At 47.0% G+C, this 9972-nt stretch overlaps 1 protein-coding gene across 1 annotated transcript; it reads right to left on the bottom strand.

Annotated features, from left to right (window-relative positions):
- Window positions 1-8679: 8679 nt before the first annotated feature.
- On the bottom strand, window positions 8680-9318 carry MIS12 (MIS12 kinetochore complex component). Its single transcript, XM_044656740.1, has one exon. The coding sequence runs from the start codon at window positions 9301-9303 to the stop codon at window positions 8680-8682; it is 624 nt and encodes a 207-aa protein (XP_044512675.1). The 5' UTR covers window positions 9304-9318.
- Window positions 9319-9972: the final 654 nt, after the last annotated feature.

Genomic DNA, 9972 nt, shown 5'->3' with positions numbered 1-9972 from the left:
AACTAAGGGCTTCTCTTGACCCAACGCCCAAGGATCCCCAGAGGGCCAGACCTCTCCTTCCTTGCAGTTCGTGCTTTGTCTGGGAATCTGGGCTAGCTCTCGGGGACAGAGGAGACCTCAGCCCCACTGTGCTCTGCCCTCATCAGATCTTACCCGGTTCAGTCTGAGGACATGGATCAGCTGCAGCGTCCAGAAGAGGAAAAAAGCAGGAGCGACCTCGCACTTAACAAGAGGCCAGAGAAGCCCAAGACGGGGCACCGGGTCAAGGCTTAACAGAAACCCCTCTATGAGGCCTCCAGCCTTGACCTGAAGACCCACCTATATGGGAGCTCCCTTCTTCAGTCTCACCGACATCGACCCAGGCTACGGTTGGCAAGTCGCGGTCTCTGTGGATCTTGCTCAGTTCTGTACAGAAAGTCCCAAACAGTACACGGGAGAAGCAAGTTTGGGACTACTTTAGGAATGGGAGCGTCCACCGGCACACACTATACGGGCCCCTCGGCCTTTGGCCAATGACACTGTCCTGAAATAAGAGCATCCCTCTTCCCCTCCATTGTAGCCAGACTTGTTAACTGTAAAGAAATGCCTCATTTGCACACGGGCCCTTGTTCCCTGACACAACACTAGGTCAGGAGATTGGAGCCCTCCGACTTCCCAGAAGAGTTCAACAGTGACCAGTGACTGAGGCCAAACGGACCAAGGCTGGTCCCTCCACCAGACTGACCTCTCTCCTCTGAACACTCTCCATTTGATCAGTCTTCTAACGGTCCAGAAGAGGTAGGACCAGGCAGAAGATAGGGGGATCGACACCTCCCTTCTTCAGCATTCAGGAACTCTCAATTAAGTTTTAGTCTTTTTTTTCCCTCCAGCTCTTTGTTCAGTGTCATTTTTATAGCATTATGGAAAGGATGCATTTAATATTTCTGCTTTTCTGCATTTGATTGAGAGGCTTTTATGTCCTATTGTATCATCCAAGTTTTGTGAAGGTGCCACGTGCTGCCAAGGAAAAGGTATATTCCTTTCTATTCCCATTCAGTTTTCTCCAGAAGTCTATCAAGTGTAACTTTTCTAAAACTCTATTCACCTCCTTAATTTCGTTTATTTTGTGGTTTATGAGAAAGGAATGATTGTGTCTGTTCCCTCGTGGTATGCCATTTGATATATGTACGTTTAATACTGAAATTGGTTCGTTATAGTGTATCCAGATGCAATCTCCTTCCTTGTCTTAATTAGACCAATTTTCACTTTTGCTTTGTCTGAGATCCTAATTGCTTATGCTGCCTTCTTAGCTTTAGCTGACTAGATTTTGCTCCAGCCCTTTATCTTTACTGTGTTCCTCCCTACTTTAAAATGAGTTTCTTGTAGACAAGATATTATAAGCTTCTGGCTTTCAATCCAGCTCCGCTCATCAGTTTTATGGGCGAGTTCACCCCATTCATATTGTCACAATTGCTGTGTTTGCATCTTATCTTCCCATTCATACTCCTCTTTTGGCTTTTCCTTGTTCACAGAAAGTTCTTGCTTCTGTTTACCTGCCTTCTTGGGCTCCCTCCCCTTCTAACTTTTCTATTGGGTAAGACAGATTTTTATATCTGAGTGTGGCTGAGTGAATTCCCACCTTGTGCCAATTCCGATGAGAACAAGGTTGAACAAGTTGTAGTCTATGAGTGTGATGGAATCTTATTGTGCTGTAAGAAATGATGAGCAAGAGAAACTGGTCGGTTCTTTTGGTCTGAAGGAAGCCCTGGGCTCAGAATTCATCACTCACTTCCTCAGGAGGACACAGGAAGGGACCTTCCTAAAATGGCCAACCTCCTTCCCTCTGAAAGGTGCTTATTCTCAGGCTATGTGCATGCAGCCCTCAAGAACAGGTCAGTTAGGTGCCCTGTCTACACTTAGACAATCAGAATACTAGACAAGATTTGAGTCATTCGTTTTTCTTCTGAGCTTCTCGCCACTCTATGGGGCAAGAAAACGTAACTTCTGGAATTTTACCTGGTTCCTGATAGGGGTTTTTTAGGGTTCGTGGCCATGCTCGATGGCTACCAGACCTAGAAAAGCATCATGGTGGAGGGGACACTTCACCATTCTCCCAACTGACATTTATCTCAGGTTACACTGTGAGATGCTGATCTACACCTAATTTCTGCCAGATTGCTTTCCAGTTTTCCCACCAGGTTTTGCCCACCAGTGAATTCTTGCTCCAGTAGCTGAGATCTCCAGGTTTACAAACTGGGTTAATGTGCTTGCTTGTCTTGGCCTCTCATGTACGCCAATTATTCCCCTTACTAACCTATTTCTTAGCTGATCCCAAACTGTCTTGATGATTGTGGCTTTGTAGTAGTTTGCGATCTGGCATTGCTGGTCCCTTCATATACTGCTCTTTTTCATTGCTTCTTCCTTGCTAGCCTTGGTATTTTGATCCTCTAGACCAGTGAGGGGCAAACTACGGCCTGTGGGCCAGATGCGGCCCCCTGAAATGTTCTATCTGGCCACATCTGACGAATACAACAAGTAGGATACAATCCAATGAAACTTCAAAAGAGTTGCCTTAGAAACAGACCGTCAGAGGAGCATTTCCTTTCCTTTAGCCCCTCTTTCAAAAGTTTGCCCATCACTGCTCTAGCCAAATTTTGTTAACTTTATTTGGCAGTTTAATTGGAGTGGCACTGAGAAAGTCAATTTAAGCAGTATTACAATTATTTCTCTAGTCAATTAGCTGTCTTTAAGTCGTTTTGTTCCCGAGTTCATATAGTTTGCGTGTACATCCTGGCAGGGAGACCTCCAAGTAGTTTATATCCGTCCATTTTTTCTTTACAAAAATCTCTTTTTCTCCTCACAACTCTGGGAGGGAGATACTGTTGTTATCCTCATTTTAGAGGTGAGGAAGCTGAGACGAGCAGGTTAAATGTCTCGGCGCGGGTCGGAGACCTAAGTGTGTAGGTTGAATTCTTCCCGATTCTAGGCCCAGCGCTTTGTCCACCTCTGACACCTAGCATGCACATCGTGCTTTAAGGTTTGAAGAGCTCTTTACATGTTAATTCATTCAATCCTCACAGCCCACCTATGAGGCAGGGCTATTAGCAACCTCGTTTTATAGATGAGGAAACCGAAGCTGAAAATACAAATTCATTCCTGTGTGCCAGGGGCAGAAGCGAAGGAATGAGAAAAGGAAACCGAGGCCTTCGTGACAAGTGACTCTACAAATGCATTTATAAAACTCTTGCTAGGTTCAAGGAACTGGACCCGATATTGGAACTTTAGCACCAGTCCTCCCTCGACCCTCCCACCCCACCCCAGGTCAGGCCATTCCCCCTAACTTGCACCCAAACTTAATGGTTAGGGCCTCCAGAGGGTAGCTGGGTAACTCTACTCCTCTTCCAGACCTGCAGCTCCTGAGTCCCAGTGGTGACTTTCCCATCAACAAATAGTCAGCCAGACTACTCAGAAGTTTTTAGAAAAGGGATTTACCTGAAGAGAATGAGCACTAAAGCATATCCACTGAGACAACCAGGAAGTCACCACATGTGATAAAAGGGGGCTTTCCCCCTTCTAGCCCCAACATTCTCCACCATGTTGCCCCTCTCTCCTTTGAGTATACTTCTGGAAAAGACAGGGCAAAGTCACCCCGTTCCCTATCCTGCTCCTACTGAACCAAGTACGCCCTACAACAACCATCATCTCCATGCTACCTAGAGACCAAATGCCTCCCTTACATAGGGCCGCTAGTTTGCCGTCAGCTGCCTGAATTTTGTGCACTTGGGTATACAGCAGCACCCACAAGCTCTGCCCCGGCTCCTTTCTTGGATTTTGTTTGCTGAAATTCCTGCTGGGGGTGGGGTGCTGGGCTTCCTTCTTTGGGATCACTCTTCACAGTATCTAACAGGAAATGTAGTCTTCTTTCTGACTCCCACCCCAACTCCCTCGTCCTTCCTGATGTGAAGTCTTTTCAACTAGATGTGCAAGACACAAGAGCTGTCCCAACACCTTTTGTATTGGTGTATTCCATCTCTGGCCAGGATATTGCCAACCCTTCATTGTAAGCTGAGATTCAGAAAGCCATATTCCATTCTCAGACATCAGCTCATTCCTTGAATTAATCGTTTTCTTCTGCATTCATTGGCCACAGTGGATAACAGTGAAGACATCGCCCATGCCCCTACATTCTGTAATCACTGGCAGTACAATGAGGGTCCCTTCCCAAGATGACATTTGTACTCTGGAGTACAAATCACCAAAAATGGGCAGCTATGTGGCTTTCATGTCACAGGAGACAGTTATGTGTTAGATTTTTCACACATTTCAAGAAGAGAATGGAGCTCCATATGTTATTATCAGGTCAGGTAAAGGCTGCTCCAGTGTCTTTCAATAAAGAATGACAGGAGAAACTCAGAAAATAAGCTAAGGGTAGCATCAAGGAAGGACTGCAGTTTTAAGAAGGTGCCCTAACCTGCCAGAAAACCAAGCCTACCTATAAAAAGGTAGGAAAAATGAGCCAACAACAAAAAAAAAGCACCTAACTTAAAGAATTTTTACGGCGACAAAGAGCAAGGGACAGACACAGAAAGGGACAGTGAAAGCAAAGTACACGATGCAAAGTCCAAAAGAAAAATATGGATTTGACACAGATTCTAGAAGAGCTCAAAAAAGATTCCAAAAACCAATTAAGAAAGGCAGAGGAAAAGCGGGGAAGATAAATGGAAGAAATGAAAAGAGACCCAAAAGCTGTTGGAGAAAAAAAAAAATCAAGCCTTAAAAATTAGAATTGAACAACTAGAAATGAATGATTTCATGAAAAATCAAGACTCAAAACAAAATCAAAAGAATGAAAAAAAGAAGAAAACATAAAGTTGCTTATTGAAAAAACAACTGACCTAGAAAAGAGATTCAGGAGAGACAATTTAAGAATTATTGGACTACCTGAAAGCCATAATCCCCACCCCCCCAAGAAAGGCTTGGATATCATAAACTGAAAGAATTCACAATCACCTCCAGAAAGAAATCCTCAAATGACAACTTCCAGGAATATACTAGCTAAATTCAAGAGCCAAGGAGAAAATACTGCAAGCAACTAGAACCAATTCAAGCACCATGGAGCTACAATCAAGATCAAATAGGACCTAGCAGCTTCTACAACGAAGGATTAGAAAGCACGGAATATGATATGTGGAAAGGCTAAAGATCTCGGTTTACTACCCAGGGTCACCTATCCAGCAAAACTGAGTATATTCTTTCAGAGGAAAAAATGGACATTCAATAAGATAGAAGATTTTCAAGCACTCTTGAGGAGTAAGCCAGAACTAAGCAAAAAATCTGAAATCCAAACATGGGACCCAAGAGAAGTCTAAAAAGGTAAATAAGAAAGAGAAAATTTAAGAGACTCATTAAGGTCAAACTGTATGTATCTCTACATGGAAAGAGGATATCTGTAATCCTAAAAAATTACTCTTAGTAGTAGAGCAGATAGAAGGAACATACTTAGAAAGATGATGGGGAAGCTGATTATGATGTATAATGATACATGTATATAAAGGTGACAATAGGAAATATGTATACTACACATATGTATACATGTAAAAAAATCAAGGGGTGAAAAAGAGAATTGCAATGAGAGAAAAGGGAAGGGAGAGACAGGATGGGATAAATTATATAACATAAAGAGGCATGAAAAACCATTATGGAGGATAAGGGTGGTGATGGGCAATGCTTAAACTTTGCTCTCATTGTAACTGGCTCAGAGGGGAAAACAAATATACTCACTGGGGTACAGAATTATCTCTTACCCTACAGAGAAATAAAAGAATAAGACAAGGGAAGGGGAAAGTAATTGGAGGGAGGGGAAATGGGGGGGGGGTATAATAAAAAGCAAAACACTGGTGAGGCAGAACAGAGAGGGAATAGAGCAAGAACAAACGGGGAAAATAAGATGGAAGGCAATAGTTAGTAATCGTAACTCTTAACATGAATGGGATGAACTCACCTATAAAACGGAAGTGGATAGCAGAGTGGATCAAAAACCAGAACCCTACTATATGTTGTTTACAAGAAACACATTTAAGGAAATGCAGAAGGAAAATATTTTATTTTTATGGGTATTGGATGTGGGGTTTTGGTTTTTAAAAGATTATTACAAAGACGAATAATATGGAAACGGGTACTGAGTGATAATACATGTATAAATCCAGCAGAATTGCTTGTCAACTCTAGAAGGGGGGAGAGAAAAAGGGGAGGGAAAGAACATGAATCATGTAACCATGGAAAAATACATAAAAAAATTTTTTTAAAGAAAAAAATAGAGAATAATGGACTCGCACTCTCCTCCTCTTCCCCTACTGTTTACAAGTGAGCTCTGTGGTTGTACACTAGCAGAGTGAAGGACAATCTTTTTAAAGAGGGGCCAAAGGAAAGGAAATGCTTATCTGTCAGTCTGTTTCTAAGGCATCTCTTTCGAAGTTCCATTGGACTGTATCCTACTCATTGTATCCATCAGATTAGGAATCATGTCACTTAGCCAGATAGAACATTTCAGAGCCACATCTGGCCCGCAGGCCTTAATTTGCCCATCACTGCTCTAGCAGATGCTTGGGGTAAGCAGCTGCTTCCTGCCCTCTCTGGTCCTCTTCCTTGTAGCTCTCTTCCATTCTCCAACATCCAGGCAAGGGTGAAATCTCTTCTTCTCAGAACTCTGATTTCTCTCTCCCTCTCCACCAACTGAAATGTCCGTCTCTTTCTCCCTAACAAGCTAGAGTATGGACAGGCACCCTGTGAGGCCCTGAACTCTCCAGGAGGAAGATCAGCCGACACTTGGAACACAGGTCATTCCGGTTTGGCTGTGGCAGAAATACCAACATCGAATTCTACTGCTTGACCCTGCTTCTTGAACCCTTTGTGGGTGTTCACGCCTCAGGCTGGACCCACTCAGATTCCTGTGCTTTCTCTCGGCTCCCTTCTACGGTTCCAGCTGCTGCTTACTTTGTCCAAGAATCTTTCTCCGATCTCCTCAAACTCAACCTCTCTGGCTACTTCACTAGTCATTCGTGAGCATTACCCATGACTTCTCCTCAGCCGTGTGGGCCCCCTACATCGCCCGGCTGCGCTGTCTGTCTCCTCCTCCTCCTTGGAATGCCCTCCCTCCCCTTATAGGCCTTACTTAGCTCAAACACTGCAGTGTTCTAGACCTTTCCTGATCCGAGGAGGCCCCCCACCCCCCCGCCCCAGCCCCATCGCCTCGTATCTGTTTCAGACGTCCCCGTGTGGCGTCTCCCTGACAGATAAGTTGCTGGAAGGCGAGGACTTGTCTTTGTACCTCCAAGAGAATGCTGAGTGGTGACCCCGATTCACGTTTTCCCAGTGACTCACCTAACAGAGCAAGCTTAGGGGAAGCTTCCGGGATTCCTCGACAGATGAGATGAGACACAGCCTCAGAAGAGGAGGGATCAGGCCCCAACTGGCCCAGCTTTCCCTCGGGCCCCTGTGGTCCGCCCCACCCCGCCCCACCCACGCTGCTTTATTTTAAGCTCGGGCCTTTTGAAAGTATTTATTCCCCAAACACTGAACATTCCACTCCATTCTGCAAATCTGTTAGAAGCATCCCTCGTTCAAGAAGAAGCCGATATGTGGATGCTGCCGAGTATGACTCACCCAACCCGGGAACAACAAAATATTTACAAGCAGACAAAAGCAGGACGCGCGTCCTCGAACCTTCCGCCCTCCTTGCCGCTGCTCACCCCAGGAAACGCAGCCCAACGGCCTTCCTACACTTTGTGTCTTACTTATTTCTCTGCCTTTGACGCTGGCGGACCTTCTTTCGCAAAGCTCGCAGGGCCGGCAGAGCTGAGGGCACCTCTCTTACCCTGCTTTGTATTAGAGCATGCAGGCAGGCATAATGCTAAGCGAGGAGAAAAGAAACCTGGGGCTCGGCAAAGACGCGTCTCCTTAGGCCAGAGACGCTCTTGTTCTTCCCAAAGTCTGTGCATTACACAAGAGGTCAACGCCGCGGCGACACTGTTGGGCGACAAAAAGCCCCAAAAGTCCTCCCGGAGCAAATCTCACTGGGCTCAAATGTTTGTTCTTAACCCACACTGACCCGCCAATCCGGGTGGCCGCCCACGGCCTCAGTGCAGCTCTATTCCAAAAGGAGTCACCACTGACAGGCGGAGGAGCCCTTCCAGGCTGGGTATCCTTAACGAAAGGGGCCTGACAAGTCTCCTTCTCTTTGCTCTGGAGGCCAGAGAGAGCCGAGCCCTTCAGAAACACGTGCTGACCAGCTGCCTGGGAGATGGACGATCTCGATCCCTTCCGCCAGTCTGGCCTCCCTCTGCTGGTAAAGCCCTACTCAGGCCGGACACCTTTCCCGCTGGCTCAGCTCAGAACAAAGTTTCTACGATGCAGACTCTACCGACGTCTCTAAGTGGATGAAAGAAGGCCCTCGCCAGGGTGCTCAGCAGTCCCGATGAGGAGGGAAGCGGCGCTGCAGGCGGCTGTGCGGTGATGCTCTCTCCTCCTGAAAGTGAAGGGGGTTTGGCCCCAATGCAAAATCAATGGGGGAGCCCAGCGCCCAGGCTTCCGGATGAACCACTGCAGTGCTGGAGGCAGAGCCCTACTCCATGCATCGCCCCACCCCCCCACACCTCCCAGGCCACAACTCAATCCCTCGTTCCAGAATCTGGGGCTCCCCGATTACTGCGTTTTCACCCTTTTGCTTTTATCGGTGATGTCCTCTGTGAGGCTGCGCAGCCTTCCCGAGTGCTGGATGAGGAAGGCCGTCATCTCCCCAAGGCCGACGAGACCGTGGGCATCTCCGAGCCCATCAAACCAGCGCAGCGTCTTTTTCAGCTGGGCCTGAACTGCCTTCTGGACCTCGAGTTCTGCCAGAAGGGCCTGCTTGGCCCCGACTTCCGCCTTGTACTGGTCCTGCAGCTGCCCTATTTCCTGCTGGAGAAGGCGCAGCTCTTCCTTGCTCTGGGGGTACTTCTCGTGGCACCTATCTTCAGGCAGAAGGACATTTGGGGGGATATTCAGCACCAGCTGCAACAACACCTGCTCCATCTTGACAAAGAGGCGATCAAAGCGTTCTCTCATGAAGCGCAAGAAAGCCTCGGTGCTGCCACGTATCTGGACAGCACTCATGCCGCTGCGGCCACCGCCATCAGGGAGGCTGGCAGCCTTCTTCAGGATGATTTTCTCTACAGCCACCATCACCTCAAACAGGTAGTCCTGGAAGGCGATGTAGATCCTGAGCATGCAGGTCTGGGGTGTGAACCCCAAAAACTGGGTCTCGTACAGCATCGGGTTGATGGACATCTTGACTAAAGGAGGGCCCCGTGGTGCCGAACAACCGCTCTCTGGATCTAGGGGAAAAGCAAAGTGTCATGGGCTTTCGAAAGGTGGCATCACCCAGACAAGAAACCAGAGAGGGACATACACGGAGCCACAGCCTCGCTCTGAAGCTGGCACATGTGGCATCCAGGTGGGATGGGTGTAAGGATGGGATCTGTGCAAGGGGGATGGGACAAAAGGAGCCAGAAGAAGGCAGTTGGTGACAGTTACTGACAGTTGAGACCAAAGAGAATTCAGGGAGATTCTCCAGAGGAAGAGGGAAAAGAGAGGTCTTCTGGTGGAGGACTGGGAGGAGAGAGGAGGAGGATATCCCAGCACAGATCCAGTCCTGAGGGCTTCCTGAGTATCTTTCTTTGGACACTGAAACCCTGATTCCCTGATCAAAGCCATTCCATCACATCTCACCCATCAAGACTTCAAACATCGAGTCAGCTACATTTTTGGACTCCATTTTGGGACCGATCTCTTAGTCTCCTTCACCCATTACCCAACCTTGCTGAGAAACCCCCTTTCAGCCAAAACTTACAATTATAGAAAAGGATAGAAACTGAAAAATAGAAATAGAAATAGAAGGGGCAAGGGAAGAAGCTTAGGAGCGGGAACCCCAAAGGTTCCCACCTGAGTGATGGACCC

The sequence above is a fragment of the Gracilinanus agilis genome, chromosome 1 (genome assembly GCF_016433145.1).
Source record: "Gracilinanus agilis isolate LMUSP501 chromosome 1, AgileGrace, whole genome shotgun sequence".
Taxonomy (NCBI): Eukaryota; Metazoa; Chordata; class Mammalia; order Didelphimorphia; family Didelphidae; genus Gracilinanus; species Gracilinanus agilis.
Note: the sequence above shows the minus strand (reverse complement) of the source record. Positions and strands in the feature narration are given on the sequence as shown.